The sequence below is a fragment of the Pongo abelii genome, chromosome 5 (assembly GCF_028885655.2).
Source record: "Pongo abelii isolate AG06213 chromosome 5, NHGRI_mPonAbe1-v2.0_pri, whole genome shotgun sequence".
NCBI classification, from domain to species: Eukaryota; Metazoa; Chordata; class Mammalia; order Primates; family Hominidae; genus Pongo; species Pongo abelii.
In genome coordinates, this window is record NC_071990.2 from 80706760 (window position 1) to 80730739 (window position 23980).

At 35.2% G+C, this 23980-nt stretch overlaps 1 protein-coding gene across 2 annotated transcripts in view; it reads left to right on the forward strand.

Annotated features, from left to right (window-relative positions):
- TTK (TTK protein kinase) overlaps positions 1–23980 on the forward strand; it is a 38610-nt gene that overhangs the window by 2342 nt on the left and 12288 nt on the right. The window contains exons 3-13 of one of the 2 annotated variants that reach the window (XM_024248923.3): positions 1582–1804; positions 2157–2263; positions 4595–4738; positions 5219–5333; positions 5511–5583; positions 5667–5761; positions 7072–7156; positions 8254–8377; positions 16099–16247; positions 20158–20294; positions 21664–21790. In XM_024248923.3, the coding sequence (XP_024104691.3) occupies positions 1582–1804; positions 2157–2263; positions 4595–4738; positions 5219–5333; positions 5511–5583; positions 5667–5761; positions 7072–7156; positions 8254–8377; positions 16099–16247; positions 20158–20294; positions 21664–21790 (1379 nt within the window). The remainder of the gene's footprint in view (positions 1–1581; positions 1805–2156; positions 2264–4594; positions 4739–5218; positions 5334–5510; positions 5584–5666; positions 5762–7071; positions 7157–8253; positions 8378–16098; positions 16248–20157; positions 20295–21663; positions 21791–23980) is intronic. The other variant, XM_024248924.3, reaches the window with a different exon arrangement.

Sequence of the window (23980 nt, forward strand, 5' to 3'; positions counted from 1 at the left end):
CAGAGTTTAATACTTTAGCTCTTCTAAAAGTATTAGCTCAGAAGCCTGATTCTTTACTGTATTTCAAATGGTTGGTCATTTGAATGGTGACCTTTGGATAATTTTGTAACATGTATACTTACCTTTAAATAGATGAGGAATTGAAAGTAAATGGAAGAACCTGTGATCTAATCATGGTGGCTGACTGTTCACTTTGAAAAAACCTAGAAAATGATAGTTTTAGTGTTAAGCAAAATCTTAATGGAGTATAATTGTGCTTAATTATGTCGCTAACAAAGGTTGTACATCAAAGCAGTTGAGTATTTTAAGTACTGAGGAAGATTCAAAGATGCTTAAAACCATAGTTTCTTTCTAGATGAGAATTTATATATTCACTATGCTACATTGTAATGCATGCTGGGCATCATAGGAATACTAGCATGATAAAACACAAATGTTTTATTTGTTGATTAGAGGAAGAATAGGGTACTCAGGCATGAGGAATGCATCTGCAAAGCCACAGATGGCAATGTGTGTTTTTTAGACATTTCACAGACTAATTTCTTAGGAAAGCAATAGGAGGTAAAAATAGAAAATTAAGGTCAGGCCAAATTAAATTTAAAACGACAAAGCAAAGTTATGCATGCACTATATTTTAGTAGAAAGTAGAAACAAATTTTATTTATAAAAGTAAAGATGTAGGCTTTGTTGAAAGTGACTGAAGTTAATAGAAGGAATGATAGCTTCTCTGGAAATCTGAATTTAATATTGCTTAGTAATAACCAAAATATCCTGAACAGAAGACTGACATTCAAGTTATCTTTTTAAAAAACTAACACTGAAGAAAGTAAAAAGTACATTTCAGTGTGAACATTTTGTCTGAAGGTTATTCTTGCTGTTTCTGTTGGTTGGGGTTCCACAGAGAGAAACCTGACAGTCACGAGAGGTCCTATAAATTCCAAAGGTCTAGACCATGGTAACTATGAGTTTGTTGGACCAAGAAATTATCAGGGCCTCTAGGAGAAATTTAGGTTACTTGGAGAGAAGAAAATGATTATATCATTTGTTTATTTTTTGTAAAGCTGGTTTGGTTTTACAAGTAAGTATGAGGTATACAGAGATAATGTTGAATGGGTAAGGTTGTAAAGAAGGTTATGTTAGGACTGGAGCAGTAAGTTTAATGAATCAATCATTGATGGGAGAATTTTCTAAGTTAATTAGTACAGGTGGTAGTGGGAGAGATTTAGTTTTCTATGGATAGATAGGATGCTAAAATTATAGTTATCCTGCAACAGCATAAAATTTTCTTAAACTACATACAATTTTTAAAGGCTACTTACAAAAAAACTCACTTATTTTCAAATTTTTTCTTTCCTTCAAAATATATAGCTTTTGGATAAAGTATACCTTCATAAAAGATAAATATACGATAAATAAATTACTTATATTTATATGAACTTTTACAATTTTAAAAAGTATTATAAGGACTTTATGTACATTGATACTGACAGTACAAATGTTTGACTATATTTTGAAGGAAAAATGCAATTTGGCATTTGTTTTATGTCTTTTCTAGTGATATATTTTGTTCCCCTTATTTAGATAACTCGGGAACTGTTAACCAAATTATGATGATGGCAAACAACCCAGAGGACTGGTTGAGTTTGTTGCTCAAACTGGAGAAAAACAGTGTTCCGCTAAGTGATGCTCTTTTAAATAAATTGATTGGTCGTTACAGTCAAGCAATTGAAGCGCTTCCCCCAGATAAATATGGCCAAAATGAGAGTTTTGCTAGAATTCAAGTGAGATTTGCTGAATTAAAAGCGTAAGTATTAGCATTTTAACTGTGTTCAACTATGTTACGTAATATGTAACTACATTGCAAAGAGAGAAAATAAAAAACATGGCAGTATTGTGAGAAAATATTAATTTTTTTACCAAATACTTTTGCTTATAGTTAACAAGAGACTAATGTAAACTCTTTTCTATGCACATTTGCACAACAGTTTACTTATTTTAACTGCCTAAAAAGATTTTTTTAAAATAAATTATTAGTATTTACTTTTATCCACAGAAAAAAGCAATATCCCATGTTTTTTGGAAAATTGAATGAAGCATTATCAAATTTAAGTAGCTATGTTCTTTTTTTAAATTTTGACTCAGGTCTTTTATTACAGTATTCAAGAGCCAGATGATGCACGTGACTACTTTCAAATGGCCAGAGCAAACTGCAAGAAATTTGCTTTTGTTCATATCTCTTTTGCACAATTTGAACTGTCACAAGGTAATCTGAAAATGTCAAATTCAAATTTTAAGTAAAGGATAACTTATTACAACTTACTTCCTAATATTAAATCATATATATGAAGTGGAAATTTGAGGCAAAAGGCATTAAAGTTGATCAGATGAGAATATGGGGGGGAAAATGCCACCTAAACGTAAATGCAGAGAATATCTGTTATACTAGCTTTTCCATGTATAAAGAGTAATCCAGGGAAATGAGCATGAACATTGTGTACGTGCTACTGGGTAGATTCAGGAAACATCTAAAGGAAAGTAGCTGCTTCACTGAGTATTTGTAGGAAGAAGGATATCAGATATTTAAGCTAGAGCTTAAATATCTAGAGCTTACTTAAACTTTTCTTATGCTATGGTTTCATAGCACCAAAATGTACATTAAAGTGTAGCTATGTAACTTGGTGGTCAAGTAAACTATATATATATATGTGTGTGTGTGTGTGTGTGTGTGTGTGTATAGCATTAATTGATAGTTCTTTAAAATAAAAAAAGTAAACTGCTGTAGAAACTATTTCTTGCTCACTTGGTTCTTCATAGTCTGGATTTTTTTGGGTAGGACCAAGACAGTCTCTTCCTAAGACATTTTTAACCTGGCCATTCCTTAGTCTTTTCTCATTTTCCAGGGCCTTTGGATACACCCTCAGTCTGCCCTTTGGCCAGGTGTTTCCATTCTCCCACTGCCTTGTTTCTGCTATAACTGTGATCCAATTTAATGCCAGTGATAAACATATTAACACTATTGGAAGAATCCCCATGATGGTTTCCGTAGCAGGGATTGGTCACTGGAGAGTATTCCCCAGGATTGAGCCTGGAGAAAATAATTATATGACTCAGAAATAATTTGAGAACCCTGAATTTTTACCCATTCAGATGATTTCTGAGTCCTAGTAATTGTCTTCTCCAATATGTCCTTTGCTCTATCAGGTTACTTTTTAGAACTATTATCCCTTTCTCCTTTAGGAAAATGGATTCCTCCTTGCTTGTTAGAGAAAATTTGGCAAGGCTTCTTTCTCTCCATTCTACTTGAAAATTTCTTGAGGTATTGTGGCCTCCCAATAACAACCATAAATTTTACATGTTTAGAACACATAAATACTGAAACTCTCAAATCGAGTTATCTGTAAAAAAGACAAACTTTATCTGTACCACTTTATCTGCAATGTGGTAGTAATGCACAGTGATGCAGTGTGGTCAAATGCCTTGCACAGTAATGCAGTGTGGTCAAATTATGATTATTTTGAGCACAGTTGATGGCTTGGCTGTCAGGAAATAATGCAACATCCGTGAAATCCTATGCAGAGTCTGGTGTGTGTGTATTTTTATAGGGATGGAGAACATTTCAGTTTTTACCAGATTCTTAAAGAAATCTCTGATCTCAATACTAAGCTCTCTGATTAATTAAGCTTCTTAATTCTAATCTAAGCCTTTCTCTCTTTTCTTGTGCTTAAATACACAATACATGAAATTCTACCACTACTTAGTAAATGTAGACATAACCACTATCAAAGATATTTTTAAAAATTTATAAACTACCAGAAGCTAGAGATCATCTCTTAAGCATTTTTATACCCTAAGTGCCAAGTGCATAGCATAGCTCAATGGCTCCCATAAATGTTGATAATATTCTGTAAGATATGTGATGTATACATTTAATATTTATAAGTCAAATGCTAGGGGTAAGTTTACCAATTTTTTTGGTAATCTGTCCATACTCAGAAAGGTAATTATGATAGTTCTTCAGTTATTCTGTATTCTTTTTCAGGCTGGTATAGCTGAGTGTGACAGCTAAAGATTAATCTGTATTTATTATGTTTTTCCCTGAAAATCCTTTTGATGGAAGATGCTCTTTAACAAAAGATGTCATCCTTCCCTTACCTAAATGTCTTTATGAATGATACTTATTATAGCATGTTGTAAGAGACTGATGCTCTTGGCACTTTTGTAACATCTAGAACGCCCTCCTGTTTCTAACTGTTGTGATTGGCCTTTGCTGGCCCCTCTTGGTAACTGCTTTGTTACACTTCTGTTACTTCTGAAAGTGGACAGTGGTGATAAACTAATGCAAAATTACGTCAGCTACATATTGCAAGGAAACTATTTGGTATGCATTGTTATCAGAAGAGAGTTGGTTATCTGCATAAAAAGTGAGAGATTGCTTACTTGCCTATGAAATAAAGTACATGAGCCTTGGAATAAATAGTTTTGCTTAAGTCTTTTTGATTTTTTTTTCTAGGTCCTGATGAATACGTATCTGGGTGGTCTGGGTGGTGGGTAAAGATTACTGCCTAAAAATGACAATTATCTTTTGCTTTGTTAGGTAATGTCAAAAAAAGTAAACAACTTCTTCAAAAAGCTGTAGAACGTGGAGCAGTACCACTAGAAATGCTGGAAATTGCCCTACGGAATTTAAACCTCCAAAAAAAGCAGCTGCTTTCAGAGGAGGAAAAGAAGAATTTATCAGGTAACTATTAATGTATACTAATACTTTCCTGTGGTAGGTAGTACTTCAAATAAAGATTCGGGACAATATTTTATAGAAAAATATTATTTATGTAGAATGGTTAAAGTCTAAGATTAAATTGTAAAGGAGGTAAGACTTTGAGAAGTAAAAAAATCTCTACAACCCTGTGCAAATTTGTCTTTTTTGCTAACTAAACTTTCGTTAACACATGAAAAACAACTCTAAGCAAGGGAATTTTTTTTTTTTTTGCTTTTGGAAATAGAGAATGTGCTTTTACCCTGGGGAAATAGTTATATAATTTAAGAGAATTTGAAGAAGTAGTTAGATAATTATCTTGGTATCATCTTCATGTCTGCATATCTTACTTGGGGACAAGTATTTCCTATGAATTGACTTTTAAAATATTCTTATTTGTAAGATCACTTTTTTGTACTTATCTTATTTCTTATAAATTTAATCATAGTTTCAAAATTTTTACAGCATCTACGGTATTAACTGCCCAAGAATCATTTTCCAGTTCACTTGGGCATTTACAGAATAGGAACAACAGTTGTGATTCCAGAGGACAGACTACTAAAGCCAGGTTTTTATATGGGTAAGGAAATGGAAACAGTTTTTAAATGTTCATCTTCTATGTAAGTACATCTGTGTTTTTTAATGTAATTACATGTATCTACATATATGTTTTCATGTGTGTGATAATGTTTAGCAGTAGAATAGAAATACATATTAATATTGTTCTTTGAAAAATTGGTATTTTCTTTCTGTTTAGAGAGAACATGCCACCACAAGATGCAGAAATAGGTTATCGGAATTCATTGAGACAAACTAACAAAACTAAACAGGTAAGTTCCTTTCAATCTGCTTGATTAAGGTGGTGATAGTCTTTATTTCCTAGTTGGTTATTTAATCTTTCAAATATTTTTAGTCATGCCCATTTGGAAGAGTCCCAGTTAACCTTCTAAGTAGCCCAGATTGTGATGTGAAGACAGATGATTCAGTTGTACCTTGTTTTATAAAAAGGTATGTTGAGTTTTAATTTTTAAAATTTGTTGTCCATATGTGAAGACTGATGGCAGAATGGTCTTAAAGTCTTTTACTGAGTAATAGTAATTAAGATTAAATTTTTGTTCAGTTTTAGAAGATAGTGAGTCTCTAAATGTTGTCAGGAACAAAGGAATGAGTGGAGAAAATAACTTTGTTTTGCTTTTTCACTCATTAAAAATATTCATTAAAGGAGCTTTAAAAGGAAAAAATATTAAGTCAACATTAAGCTTAAAAGACTGATATTTGAGGATTTCTCACTTAAAGGTAGGCTGTCTGCTAAGAATCTCTTCCTGTTTTGTTTGAGAGTCTCCATAACGGGTAGAAGGAGGTCTGAGAACAAATATTTGCTCCAGATAGTTCAAGGGGAGAATCGCTGTCAGTGGGAAAGATGATTATTCTTTTGCTTGAGTCTAGTGCTTCAAGAAGTGGGACAGGTTAGGTATAGATGAAATACTGTTCATCACATCCAGTGTGTTCTCCTTCCCTCAATTTGCCTGCTTATTCCCTGTTAAGAAATGGGAATGTAGCATCTAGCTCAGCTAAAGGAGAGTTATTTTGGCCTATTCTTAATTCTGACCAACATTTATAATATTTATATTGGAAAAGGCTCCTTACAGTCCAGAGAATCATTTTGCAAATAAACTTTAGAAATACAATGATTGTTTTTAGTTAGTATCTTTTATAATTACATTTCTATTATATTTAGACTTGACTAAATATTGAGATTAAAAGAACATTTTGGTTGTCAAGGTTAAGCTTTAAAGTCTTATCACTGTGATTTCATCTTGTTCATCTCTATTTCAAATACCTAGCTCAAGAATAAAGGAGATTTTCTCCCGCTCCAAAAAATTAAAAACAAAAACAGAAAAGCTCCAGCCATTTTCTTGGTTCCTGTTATCAATAGACAATGCTAGGTACTGTGGAGGTGCACAGAAGTGCTATACCCTGGTTCTTATCTTTTAGCTATTTGTAATTGGAAATGTAGTTTCATCTGTGTACTTTGTCTTTCCCACAGTCTAACCCTAACTCCAATTGTTACTGATTAGATAATGAAGAAGTAGGCGATCACCTATCTGTGTCACTTTTGTCATTGCCCAGCACGTAATTTTGTTAGCTAAGTCACTTTTGTATTGGAATTATGTCACTTTAGAAAATTTCTTTTTAAGAGATTTTTTTCAATAAAAAGTGTGTATATTATTAAAAATCCAACTTGAGATGAAAAAATACATTGAAAAATTTTTTTTTTCAAATTTAATGTTAAAATTATTTTGTTTCATGGGTAAAAGACAAACCTCTAGATCAGAATGCCGAGATTTGGTGCCCGGATCTAAACCAAGTGGAAATGATTCCTGTGAATTGAGAAATTTAAAGGTATTTTAATTCTATATCATTATATAAAGCAAGGGTTCCTGATCTGGGAGGATCAGGATTCATGGAGCTTTTTCTGGGGAAAGGGTTTATAAATAGTTCATGTATCTCCAACAGCGTTCCACATACCCCAAGAGCTGTGGGACTACCAGTGGGAAGTTGGTGCAGAAGTCCTAGACTGTGTTTCTCCAAGATTAAGGTGGTAGAGTAAGGATCAACAATCTCTTAAGAATCATGAAGTAATATTTATTATGTATGTGTTTAAGCAGATAGTTGGCCTGGGTTTGGGAATACGTGACTGGGGGAGCTGTTGCCCCCAAGTTTTGTTTTTTGTTATGTTTAATCGTATGATTCTGGTAAGACATCTTAAAAAAAAGTGAGAGAGTAAATTGAGTTCGGGCGGAGGTGAGGACATAAATAATCAATCCTGACCTCCTGACATGGCAGAGCAACTTTGTGTGGACTTAAAGGAAATAATTTTGGTTTCTGGTACACTGTGATTTTTAGTGGTTGTACTATTATAATTGAGTTAAACCCCTGGCATCATGATGTGGGTCTTTTCAATTTTATGTTCTTTGTAATGCCTCCCTCTTTCATGATCTATGCTTTAAGTACTAATTTTTTCTAATCCTGGCTGTCCTAGAGAACAGTGCATAATTGTGTCAAAAAGATTGCTCTCTGGATTTAGAGTAACTACTGTCTTAAGTTATGCAGTTATTAGTTTTGACTATTATTTTTGGTGATAAAATAGCGATCACAGTAACAAAATACTTAAATCTTTTTTCTTGTCATGAGGCATACTCTATGTTGAATTCAAACTTTCTAACCCTTTCTGTCTTTAAGTGAAATATATTTTAGCAATTGATTAATACATCCACTGAAAGCAAATTGGCCAGATTTATGGTTTTGACTCTTCCCATTTCTCTAATTAATAATTCAGGCAGTTAACTTTTGCTGGGGGTTTGTGAGTCTACATGAAATTATAATAGAAAATTTTATGAGCGATCTATGTATAGATAAGACTTTAGTATATTGAACAGTAAGATAGATTAGTAGTACTACTATTTATGGGACTTTATTTGATTTTCTTTTTCATGTAGTCCGTTCAGAATAGCCATTTCAAGGAACCTCTGGTGTCAGATGAAAAGAGTTCTGAACTTATTACTACTGATTCAATAACCCTGAAGAATAAAACTGAATCAAGTCTTCTAGCTAAATTAGAAGGTAAGAGTGAAAAAATCGGTAGACTTGTATGTTTAGTTAAGAAAACCATTTGATAGCTTGAGAAAGCAGACTAGCCACCTAAGAATTATGATGTGAAATTGTGTCTATGTTCTTTTATCTTGAATTTCAGTTCAGTTATATAGGGTATATGAAAAGTATTGAATCCCTCAGCAAAGGAAATTTATTTACTTAAAAGGTGCATAAAAGAAAGAGTGGAGGGAAAATGCAATGGAACTGAGTTATTTTTCTCAGTTGGCTTGACAAATACTTTCTGGAAGGGATACAGAAGCTGTTTTTTATGACAACTCTCATCTTTTATCAAGCGTTTGGTTTTCTACTGCATGGGTACTGTGATACATGTTCTAGGGATATATAAGTGGATAAAACAGTGTCCCAAGGAGGTTGCAGTTCAGTGTGGGAGATACACAGAGATATATAAATGCAATGCTGAATAGAATGTGGAGATTGTCATGAGAGCCACATAAATGAAATGCTATGAGAATTCAGAAGAGGGAGAAATTAAGGAACTAATTTGGTTTAGGAGAAATAAGGAAATATTTTGTGATGATGGTGAAGTTTGAAGAAACAAATTAGGATTTAAATGGGGGGAAATAATAGAGTATTTCAGATGAAGAGGATAACACAGACAACGAATAAAATGTTTCAGGAACAAGAGACTGTCTAGTTATGCTGCAGACTGTAACATGGGTAGTGTGCAAATAGGAAATAAGACTAGGCGGACTTTGAATGCCATTAGATTTTGTATTTATTTTTAGAATGCAGGGTACCATTAAAGATATTTAAACAGATCATTAATAGGATGATCATTGTCCAGATAGAGGTTGCCAGATTGGATGTATTAATTTTTTATTTGTTTTAATAGGACTGAGGAGGAACTTTGGGACAAAGTGAGGCTTGCCTTTGCCAGGGACTTTGCTAAAAGTCCAATATCCCAAGAATGCCTCAGTCCCAGGCAAGCAGGGACACACACAAAAAAACATTATTTTGGTTGGGAACAGATTCTTATTCCTAGCGTTTGGTGGAAAATGTTTACATTTCATATTTTCTTGGCATCTATCGTAACTGGTATGATTGAGAAAATCATCTTTATCAAATATGCTTGTTAATAGTACTCTCAATACCTAATTTAATGTTTTAAATGAATGCTTGTTGTCTACACTATACCAGTAATACTTTATTAATATAATAAAGCATATAGTCAGAAAACTGCCCAAATCACAAGAGTGCTGCACAATGAAATAACACAAGTGAATGCATACTTGTAACCAATAGCCAGATCAAAAAATAGAACATTACTAACACCTCAATAACCTCCTTGATCCTCTTTCTAAATACCTCTCTCCTTCCAGATATAATCATTATTCTGATTTCTAACACCACAGAATGAAATAATACAGTGTGTATTCTTGTATTTGCTTACTCACTATTGTTTATGGAACTCATCCATGTTTTTATGATGTATAGTCTTGATTTTTATTGCCGTATACTATTTAATTAGTGTAAATATAGTATAATTTGTTTATTCACATGTACATGGATAACAGTTTTTTGTCTAATGAATAATGCTGCTATGAATATTTTGGTGTCTTTTGATTCACATATGTACAAATTTCTATTGAGTGTATTCCAAGAGTGGGATTGTTGGGTTACAGGATATGCATGTGTTCAGCTTTGGAAGATGGTGCCAAACAGTCTGAAAAGTGGTTGTGCTAACCTTAGACCAGCAATTATGTTGCTCTGGCTCCTGTTCTTTGCAATCATTGTATTGGCTTTTAATTTTAGGCATTCTGATGCTATCTAGTGGTATCTATCTCATTGTGGTTTTAATTTGCATTTTGCGTTTCCTTAATGTCTGCTTTTGAACATCATTTCATATATTTATTGGCCATGTGGATACTCTCTTGTAACATACTGCAACTCTGTCACCCAGGTTGCAGTCTTGCTAATATTTCTATTGGTTTTTCTTTTTCTCATTGATTTTTAAGAGGTATTTATATGATCTAGATATAAATCATTTGTTGGAATATGTGTTTGTAAGGGAAAACGCATAATTATTTTTCTTTCCCTTTTTAGTTTCTTAGTTGAGACACTCTCCTGAAAATACAAGAACGATTAACAATAGAAAAACAAGCAGAAGTTTGTTAACATGTACTCTACCCATCACCTGGGCGGGTTCAGTTCAGAAATATTTCTTTCTCTCCAAGCAGTGGATTTGCTTAAATGGTATTTTAACAAAGAGCCATAAATCTTAAATATTGGCAAGGCAAAGGAGAGAACAGTTCCAATCTTTAAAAGCAGGAAAATGTGGAAAACTAGTAAAATCTATTTCCAGATTCCGCTGGTGCCTGCTAGTGCTTTCTGGGCCAAAAAGCAAGTGTTGTCTCCAGTAAGGAAAGATTTATATCCTGCCGTCAGGCAAGATATTTCCATATTTTTTAGATTTATCATTTTACCTTTCACCTTCTGATTTATATCTTTCCTGAGTTTAATGTTTACATATGTGTAAGATCAAGTGTCAGGGTTCATTATTTTTCCCATAATGGATATCCAGGTGACCTGGCACCATTTATTGAAAAGATCCTCCTTTACCTCACTGACCTGTTGTAAATTAGGTGATTCTATGTATGGTGTCTGGCTTTGGATTCTTTTCTGTTCCATATTCATTTTTGTCTTTTTCTTTTTTTGAGACAGGGTCTTGCTCTGTCACCCAGATTGCAGTGCAGTGGTGTGATCACAGCTCATTGCAACCTCCGCCTCCTGGGCGCAAGTGATCCTTCTACCTCAGCCTCCTAAGTAGCTGGGACTTATAGGCATGTGCCACCATGCCCGGCTAATTTTTAATTTTTTTGTAGAGATGGGTCTTGCTATGTTGCCCAGGCTGGTCTCAAACTCCTGAGCTCAAGCAGTCTGCCCACCTCAGCTTCCCAAAGTGCTGGGATTACAAGCGTGAGCTATCACACCAGGCCTAATGCTCTCTTAGTAGCTGCACTAAGTCTTGATATCTGTCAGTGTAAATTTTTCAACTTTGTTCTTCAAGACTATTTTGGCTATTCCTGGCCTTTGGATTTCCATATAAACACTAGAATCTATCTTTTGGTTACCACTTTTAAAACATGGGATTGTGATTGATATTCAACTGAACCTATAAAGAAATTTGGGAGAAATTGACATCTTTACAATTAAGTTTTATAGCTCAATAACCTAGCATATCTTTTCATTCATTTAAAGTAATGAGATAATTATTTTCTGTGTAGAGATCTTGTGTATCTTTTGCTAGGTGTATTCTTGAATATTTTTTTAATGCTGATCAGATATTGTTGATATTTTTTGATGCTGTGATAATGAATGGTATCTCTTTAAAAACCTTTTCTAGCCTGAGCAACATAGGGAAACCTTGTCTCTACAGAAAAGTTAGCTGGGTGTGGTGGTATGTACCTGTGGTCCCAGCTACGCAGGAGGCTGAGGTGAAAGGATCACTTGAGCCCAGGAGGTCGAGACTGCAATGAGCCATGATCACATGATCATGCCTTTGCACTCCAGCCTCGGTGACAGAAGAAGACCTTGTCTCAAAAAAAAAAAAAAAACTGTGTTGTTAGTTTGTAAAAAATATAATTGATTTCTACTTATTCATGCATTGCCAAATTTACTGAGTAATTCTAATAGTTTTCCATTCATTTTTTGGATTTTTACAGGTACACAGTTACATTTGAAAATAGTATAGCTGGCCGGGCATGGTGGCTCACACCTGTAATCCCAGTACTTTGGGAGGCCAAGGCGGGCAGATTGCCTGAGGTCAGGAGTTCGAAACCAGCCTGGCCAGTGTGGTGAAACCCCATCTCTGCTAAAAATACAAAAAAAAAAAAAAATTAGCCGGGTGTGGTGGCAGGTGCCTGTAATCCCAGCTAATCGGGAAGCTGAGGCAGGAGAATCTCTTGAACCTGGGAGGCGGAAGTTGCAGTGAGCTGAGATCCTGCCATTAACACTCCAGCAGCCTGGGCAATAGAGTGAGACTCCGTCTCAAAAAAAAAAAAAAAAAAAGTATAGCTTTTTTCCTTTTGAATCCTTTTAACTTTCTTTTCTATGCCTTGTTATAATTGGTATGACCTCCAGTATAACAGTGAATAGAAAGGGATGATAGGTGCCATTCTTGTCTCATTCCTTATTTTAAGGGAAAGCTGTCAATATTTTATCCTTAGTATGATCATTCCTGTAGAGTTTTGTCCCTACTTTTTGTCAAATTGAGTGAGTTCTGTTTTATACCGAGGCTACTAATAATAGTTTTTTTTGTGTGACTGGGTGTTGAATTTTATCAGTTGTTTTTTCTGCATCTGTTTAGTTAATTATGTATTTTCCTTCTCTATTCTGTTATTACGGCAAATTACATTGACTTTCAAATGTTAAGCAAACTTTGCGTTTAGGAATAAGCCCAATTTGGATATAATTTTTTATCTTTGTCTATCAATTGCTAATATTTTGTTTAGGACTTTTGTATCCATTATAATGAAAGGAATGGAATTGTATATTTGTAGAATGTTAAATATATTGTTGAGGCATTTTTGTTTATAGACCTTTGAGAGAATACATTACAAACTGGCATAAGGTGAAATTTTTATGTTAAACTAGAGGTCTTGTAACTGACTTAAGTCCAGCTGCTTGCTACTCAGAGGCAAAAAAGACAAGAAATGAGGTGTGATGAAAGGAAAGCAATTTTATTAACCAAATGTTAGCAGTTGGAGAATGCCCAGGCTCTTACTTTCAAAAGACTATCCTGTAATTTCTGAAACACGCTTTCCCATAAGATAATTTTTTCTTAATTGGAAATGACCTAGACATCTCATAAGCATCAATTATTTAATTCAAAATAATTTGAAAGTCCACTACAGGCATTTATCTCATTTACATGCCCTGAGCTTTTTCCATTTTTAACAGTTTTTCTAGATTACTTCTGAAAACTGAGATGTTATACAAAGCTAGTCATTATTTAAAGTTGTTTCCCTGTTAACCATTTTTAAAGTCTGAGTAACAGGTAAACAACCTAAGTAAGAACCTTAGAGTTAAATATATTTTGCGATAACTCAGAAGATTGAGCTGTTTTCATTGAACCACCAATCTAAATTAAATTAGTCTTATTTGTCAAAAAAAATCACACAAAGATTAGTCTGTTTTTGACTATGTTTATAGTCTTATAACCTTCATGTCAAACCCTGACATCTTATATATAGACATAGACAAATATAAAACCATTTGGTCAATAAACTCAGACAAAAATGTATGCTGATAATTCTGAAGACATTTTATTTTTATTAATAATTTTAAAATCACTTTTATTTACCAAAGATTCATATGAACTTGAAAAGCATTAGGACTTACTTAATTTGAGTACTCATTTACTTATAAGCCAATTTGGTAGCATGCTAGATTCAACATATACATGTATGTAGATATAAACATGTCTAAACATGTATACATACAGGCACAAAGATCCAGTAGCTTTTACCTCAGAATCTAGCCATAAGATAACAATACAAACTCACCACTTTATAAAAGACAGCTGATCCTAATTATTTTTCTGATGAAATTGGAACCTGTTCACATGGCTAAACCTTGTTTGCCCTGATAGGTAATCTAAGGAAAGCTGTCAACCAAAATTTGGGTAAAGAAGTCTCTATGGCAGTTTTGTTTCAAAAACCTCTTTTATCCTTTTTTTTCCCTTTTTTCTTCAGTTTCAAATGAGTTACTAATGATTCTGTTATAACCATAACTGGCTGAACTGTATAAGAAAAATAAAAAAAAATCTCCAAGTGATGTTTAAACAGTGAGTTTTATCTCAACTCAACTAGCTTAATAACAGCACATTCAAAGCAGACAGAAAAGAAAAGAGAAAATAGCTAGCTTTAGAAGACTTTAATTTTGTAGTTGCAGGTTAACCATTTGAGCTCTGAATTTTTCTTACTGTAATTTGCCCATAGTTTTAAAATGTGCAGAAAAACCGGCCGTAATATGTAACCAGCTGGAGTCCCAGATAGTCCAGGAAAGAGCTCACATGCTTTCTCCCCTAACAAAGCTTGACGCAGATACAAGAGATATTCTGGAGTCCAAAAGAGGATGACAAAAATCAGAGGCCAGGTTGTTGGAAACCATTTCTTCCCTAGCGGGGAGAGGAGCAGCCTATCTTGCTGCTTTCTAGTCTTGCTGGGCGGGACGGAGACGGTTTCAAAGCACCCTCGGAGAGGGATAACGCTAAACGGAGACACAAATACAGGCGGATCCAATGCAGATGGAGCATTCCAAACCCATCCCCAAAAAGGGGAGACTGGAGAAAAGTCCTGAGATCTTGTCTCAAACCCAGACAGCACTGCAGAGTGACCTGCATCGGGTCCAGATGGTGAAGAGACCCAAATGGCACCACAGATGACCTATACTAGGTCCAGATAACTAGAAAGCGCAGATGGCTTAAGATGGAGGATTTCCCAGTACACTCTGGTTAATTTATCCAACCGTTGAATTCTGTTGACTTCCCAGATGCCACTTCCCTTTCACTAACTTGAGTGTTACAGCAGCTGATGCCACAAAGGGAAGGGAAGGAAAAATCCTTGAGACAAGGGTGGTCTCCCTAGCTGCTGGGAATTCCTTAAGGTCCCAGCTGCAGGGTCAGCTAGCCATGAGCAGCTGGCGTTTGCAAGTGGCCCTTGCCTTGGCCTGGTAGCCTGAGTGGGTGAGCCTTGGCCTGCTCCCACAGCCAATTGCTCCACTTGTTGGAAACCAGGCGTACAGGCTGAGCCCCTCAAAACACACAGTTCCTCACACAGGGCACCACATTTGTAACTGACTCAAGTCCAGCTGTTCACAACACAGAGGCCAAAAACATGAGAAGTGAGATGTGGTGGAAGGAAAGCAGTTTTATTAATCAAATGCTAGCAGCTGGGGACTGGCCAGGCTCATGCCCTCAAAAGACCATTTCAACTTTTTGGGCTGAGTGAAGGGGTTTAAAAAGGAAAAGGTGTGGAAGAGATGCAGGAGTGGTGCAGGTCTGAATGTCTTGTTGTGATAGTTATATTGAGTAATCGCCCATCTGGAGGTATGGTTTGTGTCATCTTGACTTCAGCTGGGTAGTGCTAGGCTAATTGTTTGAAACTCCCCCTATGCAAGAGGAGTCTGCAACTCCATCTCTGCTTGGTTTGTTTCAAAACTGGCCCCTGAAATTTCTAAGCAAGTACATAATTAGATAAGTGAACACTGTTCATGGACATGCCTGGTGGGAAAGGGAGAAACTAAGAGTTTCAAAGTATGCTTCCAGGCTGAAAGCAAAAAGGAAAAAAATTGTTCTAAATTGCATTTTGAGGGTTGGATACTCGGTCTATGAAAAGTGATGAATTAGCTTCTCTATTAGTAAGGCTTTATAACATCTATATGTTTTTAAATTTTTACCTATTTATCGCTAAGGAAGCATTTAAATGTGGCAAGGTCTCTGACAAAGTTCTTAGTAACAATGTAGGAAGATGACTATAGTGCAACTTTGTGAAATTGACTTGCTAAAAGCAAATTGTTAAGTAGTTGGCTTAAAGCTTTTAGTTTCTCTCCCTCCTTGATTGTTTTTAAGAACTAAATACTCATATAGTTTGTAATATGTTCTGTTGTTTAGGCTTAGTTTATTATGATCAAATATTCTTGCTTTTTAATGACAACAAATACAATTTCAGAAACTAAAGAGTATCAAGAACCAGAGGTTCCAGAGAGTAACCAGAAACAGTGGCAATCTAAGAGAAAGTCAGAGTGTATTAACCAGAATCCTGCTGCATCTTCAAATCACTGGCAGATTCCAGAGTTAGCCCGAAAAGTTAATACAGAGGTAACTTTTCCACTAAAGTACAACATTGCTTTTTTGTTCATAATGCATTTCTGAAGGTTGATGATCATATTAAATGTTTTCTTTTATCAAATGTGTATGATATTTAGTAGAATCGTTTATTTAAAGGTTTTTTAAATCATTTGTAAAATGGTGATCAGTAGCAGTCATATGTTCAGTAAGTCAGGCTAAATTATTTCCTGTCTTCGACAGTGTTTCTAGATTGCCGATAGACTGGTGCTATGGGCCAAATCTAGTTCTTAGCCTGATTGTGTAAATAAAGACTTACTGGAACACCGACACGCTCATTCATTTAATGTGTATGGCTGCTTTTGCATTATAAGAGCACAGTTGATTAGTTGTATTAGAGACCACTTGGCCTGCAAAGTTTAAAATGTTTACTATCTGGTCCTTTACAGAAAACTGTATGCTGATCTCTGAACTAGCGTGGTGCTGTCCCAAGCACTTAACAGTTTCCTGTGGTCATACTCATTGATAAAAATAGAAATATATAGCCTAGACAATGTACATGAATTTGTAACATACTGAGTCATCATTCCTGGTGGCTTTTCGGAAGGAATGATCAAGCAGGATACTAAAGAGCTATAGCTGCAGTTCATGGCCATAGTTTCCTTGCCATTTCTTTTCAGTGACTTGTAGTAAATACAGTAAAGGCTTTATTAATTCAGTGGTTCTCAAACATTTGGTCTTTTATACTCTTAATTATCAGTGCCCCTAAAGAGCTTTTGTTTATGTTGATTGTATTTATCTCTATTTACTATATCAGGAAGTAAAGCCAAGAAACTTTAAAAATGTTTATTAATTTATTAAAAATAACTGAGGGCTGGGCACGGTGGCTCACGCCTGTAATCCCAGCACTTTGGGAGGCCGAGGCGCACGGATCATGAGGTCAGGAGATCGAGACCATACTGGCTAACACGGTGAAACCGCGTCTCTACTAAAAATACAAAAAATTAGCCGGGCGTGGTGGCAGGCGCCTGTAGTCCCAGCTACTCAGGAGGCTGAGGCAGGAGAATGGTGTGAACCCGGGAGGCGGAGCTTGCAGTGAGCAGATATCATGCCACTGCACTCCAGCCTGGGAGACAGAGCGAGACTCTGTCTCAAAAAAAAAAAAAAAAAAATGAAATAAAATAACTGATAAACTCATGTGAATATAAATGTACTATTATGAAAAATATGTATTTTCTGAAAATAACTACAGTGAGAAGAGTAGCACTGTTTTAGAGTTTTTACAAATCTAACGGTTGGCTTAACAGAAGACTAGATTCTTATGTCTGCTTTTGCATTCAGTGTATTTCATTATTACATGTCATACAGTCTCTGGAAAACTCCTTATATACTCATGAGAAAATAAAAGTGAGAAAGGTAAATATTGTCATAGTAAGATCTCTTAAGTAGCAGATGTAAATAACAAATGCTAGATGATAAGGATCCTGACAGGTTGAGTCATAGATTGTATCAAACAAGCATCTCCTCTTTTTTTTCTATTTGAAAATTGTACACTAATAGGATTGTAAGGGAACTGAAAACCATATGGATCATTAAAGAAATGCAAAGCAAAACCATAATTAGACACTACTTCACACCCACTAGGATGGCTGTAATTAAAGAGACAATAACAAGTGTTGGCGAGGATGTGGAGAATTTTAGAACCTTCATATGCTGCTAGTGGGAATGTAAAATGGTGCAGTTACTTTGGATAACAGTCTGGGAGTTCTTCAGAAGGTTAAACGTAGCTTTATATGATCCAATAATTCTACTCCTAGGTTTGTAGTTAAGAGAATTGAAAACATACATCCACACAAATATTTGTACATAAATATTCATAGCAGCATTTTCATAATTGCCAAAAAGTGGAAATAACAAAATATCCAACCGATGAATGGATAAAGAAAATGTGGTACATCCATACAATGGAATGTTAATCAACAATAAACAGTAATGGAGTACTAGTACATGTTACAACATAAGTGAACATTTACAACATGCTAAGTGAAAGAAGCTCACCACAAAAGCCCATATATTTTATGATCCCATTTAGATAAAATGGTCAGAATAGGCAAATCCATAGAGGTGGAAAGTAGATTAGTGGTTGCCAGGGGCTGAGAGCAGTGGGGAGTGGGGAGTGATTGCTAATGGGTATGAGTTTTCTTTTTAGAAGAGGAAAATATTCTAAAATTGGATAGTGGTGATGGTTGCACAGCTGTGAACCATTGCGCAACTAAAAACCATTGAATAGTACACATAGAAAGAAAAAGTATAGAATCTAGGCAGTTCTTGTGGATACTGCTTGTCCAGCAGTCCCTTCAAGGGAGGATTGTTTTTGTCTCACATCTCACTTACCATGTGGCTGTGTGCTCTCTGTTCTGTGTCCAGACCATTTCTTCCTCTTTCTTGCAAAAGACCTGCTCTTTTGATACTTCTGACTTACTCTCATCTCTGAATATCCTGGTAACTCCCCATCATTCCTTGAAGATATAAGGCTCTGGATCAACCAGATCCCAACAACTGTCATTGTTTTTGTTGGCTTCTACACCCCTGTATATTACCAGTCCTACAGCTGGCCTTCATTTTTCTAACTTCTTCGTATCTCATGACCATTTCCTTAATTTTACTTTAGCCATCTACTCCTTATATCCTCAATTCTGACCTCCAAAATCGCAAATGCTAACATTCCACTCTATGATCATGATCTTTTTCATTTTCCTTGTTCATTGATCTTATTACAGCAGTTCCTCAGTAATATCTTTACCACTAATTTTAAGATATGTGCGTGCTTGCACGTGAGCACAGACACACGAAGTCTTAAATAAGAGGGAAAATTTATCCTGGAAAAAAATTTCTTGGCCAAGACTGAAATGTAGAAAGTAGGATAGATTTAGTCATTGTAATTCTCAAGTGCGTAATGAGGACCAGTGTGTTGAAATTATAATAGATAAACCAATATAATCCCAATTATCTGCAAATATTTTCTAATAACTAAAGCTGTCCCGAAATTGAAGTGAACCTCTGTAGACTAGTGAGTGCTTAGTTACCAAAAGTATTCAAGCAAAACTTGGTTCTCTATTTAATTGAGATGTGCTACAGCAGGGGTTAGCAAACTTTATATAAAGGGTTAGCAGGCTTTCCAGGCTAGATGGGCTCTGTTGCAGCTTTTCACCTCTGCCATTAGAGCATGAAAATAAAAGCCATAGGCAATATGTAAACAAATTGGCATAGCCATGTTCTAATAAAACTTTGTTTACAAAAATAGGCAGGCAGCAGGCCACATTCAGCCTGAGCCTGTAGGCTGTAATTTGCTGATCTCTGCTGCAGCGGATGTTCCTTCATCATTGTTTGGGGTTTGTACAGGATGAATCCTACAGGTTCTTTTTTTTTTTTTTTTTTTTTCAACAATGCTTTTGGAAAATGAATTTCTACAGGTTCTGTCTCTTCTTATGGAGGACACAAGATAGGCATTTGTCATTCCACATTTTGCTAAGTAATTAGTATTTGTCTACATTTGAGGAGAAGGGAATAGAGTTTTATTGATTAAAGAAAGGCTGATTTTCAGAAACACAGGGTACTATTTTAGATGATAAGAATTTAATACTTGTTACAATAGCTCTGATGGAAGAGAGTGTTAAATTCTGTTTTAGACAATTTTGTGTGCCTTCCCTGTACTTGCCATCAGTTTGAGCAGAATGTACTAGGCTTAATAATTTGGAGTAAAATAACTACACTAAAAAAATTATTGAAAGTCTAAAATGTATATATATATGCCTATCTCTTTTAGTATGCTTTTGTATATCGTATGTTATTATTTTATTTTAAAAGTTATAATATTTGTAAAAACTAGTGAACAGGCAACTAATTTAAAAACTAAATCATGGTGTTCTTTATTTTGTTTTAGCAGAAACATACCACTTTTGAGCAACCTGTCTTTTCAGTTTCAAAACAGTCACCACCAATATCAGCATCTAAATGGTTTGACCCAAAATCTATTTGTAAGACACCAAGCAGCAATACCTTGGATGATTACATGAGCTGGTAATTACTTTGGCCCCTTGCTTGATTGGCAGGGTGGCATGATAGAATTAACATGGGCTTCTGGGCCAAATAAATCTGGGATTAAATCCTGCTCTTTACTTTCCATCTTCATATTATTTTCTCAGCATCAGTGTTTTCATCTATAAAATGGAAAGGGGGAAGTGGTTGCAATAATGCATATTTTCAAGGATTGTTTTGAATGTAGTTTCTGTCATATCGTAATCTGTACCTACAACCTGTAAATATTCTAAGGATGTAAAACGTCTTGATAATCATGTATTGCCATACAGATATCTCTCTATTGAGAGAGAGATTTTAAAGGTTAGCATTCTTAGAGCAGATAAAGAGTAGATGAATTTTTTCACATAAGTGGTGTTAATTGGAAAGTGATAGCTTCTGAAAGATATTGGTTGTTACAGTTCATGTAGTTCTGGGGGTATTCAAATGTGTAGTACTTGAGTGAATAGGAATGATGGATAAGTGAAGAAGTTCGATGATGAGTGTGCTGATAGGGAACATAAGGGATACTACAAAAGAAAATGAATGACATTTCAGAGAAAGGAAATAAAGGGATGTGATATATTATAACCATCAACCAGTGGCTATATCTTTAATGTCTTAGGGGATAGCTTAAATCCATGTTGTCTTTTACGTTTCGTTTTCATAATGTAATCCTTGATCTTAATTAGACCTGGTCTTAAAGATTTTATAACCCAGCCTCTTACCTACTTAATATAGTTTTACTGTATATTGCCTCATTTTATTATATGTAGAATATTTTAAAGAATGATTGCTAACTAAAATAGCGATAATAGATATTTCTTGTGATACTAGGTTAATTATTGTTGACAAATATTTGTGGACCTCTTTTGTGCCAAGCATTGTTCTAGGTGTTGAGGATATATTAATAGCAAAAAGGCAAACAAAGCACAAATGTGTACTGGACAGATTTAAGCTCAAAGGCCAAACTCCTGTGATGTAATTGGCTTTCTGATATTTCTAGCAAGCCATTATAGAACATTATTGTTTAAAAAAACACTCAAAGTCTATGACCGGCCACAAGCTGATGTTTGCTAAATTCGTATAAAATAACCCTAACCACTTTGTATTTTAAATGCCATCTTTTTTATCTTACAAACTAAGATTTCATGTCTGCGTACAAATACTTACTTTCAGAAAGAATTCCCCAAAATCAAATATCCGGTGGTGGCATATCTGGAATAAATGTCAGCTATATCATGAAAACTAGCTTGGGTCCTGTTTGATGTAACACTTTTAAGTTTATATCAGCCTAAAATACATGAAACTGAATCAGAATCTTATTTGTTAAATTGTAATGTTTTAAATAAAAAAAAAATATATTTCCTAGTTTTAGAACTCCAGTTGTAAAGAATGACTTTCCACCTGCTTGTCAGTTGTCAACACCTTATGGCCAACCTGCCTGTTTCCAGCAGCAACAGCAGCAAATACTTGCTACTCCACTTCAAAATTTACAGGTTCGATAAGCTTTATATGTGATGGTATATGTTAAGATACAGTCAGTTTTACAGCTTTTATTTTTATAGCATCTAGTTATCAAAAAAGTCTTAAGAACTTGGCCATTCTTATTTCCACTAGACAAAACTTTTCTGATATCCTAATAAGAGTGTGCCTTGTGGCTTTGAGAGGTTCGTTATTGAAGAAGCTTATGAAGCTACTCTTAATAACTAGGCCAAAGGATCCAGTTTGAATAGCTGGATAAAATTTCTCTTATGAATCAAGGTTACCTTTTATTTTTTATATTTATTTATTTATTTATTTATTTATTCATTTATTTATTTATTGAGACAGAGTCTCGCTCTATTGCCCAAGCTGGAGTGCAGTGGCGCGATCTTGGCTCACTACAACCTCTGCTTCCCAGGTTCAAGCGATTCTCGTGCCTTAGCCTCCCGAGTAGCTGAGATTACAGGCACGTACCACCACACCTGGCTAATTTTTGTATTTTTACTAGAGACAGGGTTTCACCATGTTGCTCGGGCTGGTCTCAAACTCCTGGCCTCAAGCCATCCGCCCGCCTCAGCCTCCCAAAGTTCTGGGATTACAGGCATGAGCCACTGCGCCTGGCCAACGTTACTTTTTGTTGTATTTTGTCAGCTGCTAGTGAGCAGCTTCATTTTGTTAGTTAGTATGCAATTCATTTGGAAATGTAAATTTTCAAAAATATCAGAATAGCAATATGAGGTACTGCTAGAATGTGTTATACTAATAACTAAGAGGAAAGATTTTTTGCTGATGAGGCAAAAGTTGGTTTCTAGTAACTGTCCTAGAGGCAGCTTAATACTGGTAGAAAACATGGGCCTTGGAGACACTGGGCATGAATCTTGGCCTCATTACTTACCGTCTGTGTGATCTTTTGCAAGTTACCTAAATTTTCTGTGCCCATTTTATCATCTATAAAATTAATAAAGCTAATTACCTCCTACGATGGTTGTGAAGATTAAATTAGTTAATATATATGTAACTCCTAATACAGAGCATGACACTTAGTAAATCAGAAATGTTAGCAGCAGTTGTTATTTAAATAAAACAATAAAAAACCCATGAGTAATTAACTATAAAAATCAACTGATAAAAAAATTAGTTGACAGAATAAGAACAGTTGTTGTCAGGGAAGGGAGAAGGAGGAATGGGGAGTTACTGTTTAATGGGTATAGAGTTTCAGTGGTATTTGCACCACTGTCCATCAACAGAACTTTTTCATCATCACATACTGAATGTACTGAATGCCACTGAATTGTACCTAAAAATGGTTAAAGTGGTAAATTTTGCGTTATGTATAATTTGCACAATTTGAAAGAATAATGGACAAAACAATGAGCTGACAGTAGATACTAACTGGAAAGAGGTGATAGATACTAACTGGAAAGAGGTAATAGATACTAACTGGAAAGAGGATTGAAACAATATAATAAATTACAAAGGAAAAAGAAAAATGATCAAGTTTATTCATGCATTGATTCAAAACACATTTATTTAGCTATTACTAGTATCAGGCCCTGTTTGAGTTGCAATCCAGAAGACGAGTTGCAGATGACAAGTGAAGGGGCTTGGTGGAGCCTTCTAGAAGAGGCCAGTGTCAGAAGAGAACTGAAACGAGGCCACAGTGTGGCTAGAGCTCAGGAAGGGGAAGGAGTGAGGCCCAAGGCTTGCTGGGCCCTTAAGTTTTACCCTGAGAGGGTGGGAAGCTTTGGAAGAGGTTGAAGCAGGGAAGTGAAATGATCCAATTTGCATTTTGGAAACTCTAACCACAGTGAGGAGGGCATACTAAGGGGGCTGTGGGAAGTCCTGTGGAGGAAACCAGAGTTCACATTAGTATTGAATCAGAAATAAGAATTATTTTATTCTAAAAACTGTCAGCAGCCATGGAGAAAGGACATTGATCTGCCTTCTTCCCTTGGCAATGTTCACAGTTTTAAATATGAAAGGAAGAAGAGAGAGGAGGCACAAAAGGAAGGAGTGGGGAAACCTTGATGAAATTACAACACATACATGTTTAGAAGCCCAATACTTTGTTACAGGAAATATATATAGACAATGTATCTCAATCCTAGAGGTGAAAAAATTAGAATACTTATCTTTTTATTTAAATAGGAGATTACATGAGAGATTCTACCATTTGGAACCTAAAGCAGGCCTTAGTTAAATTG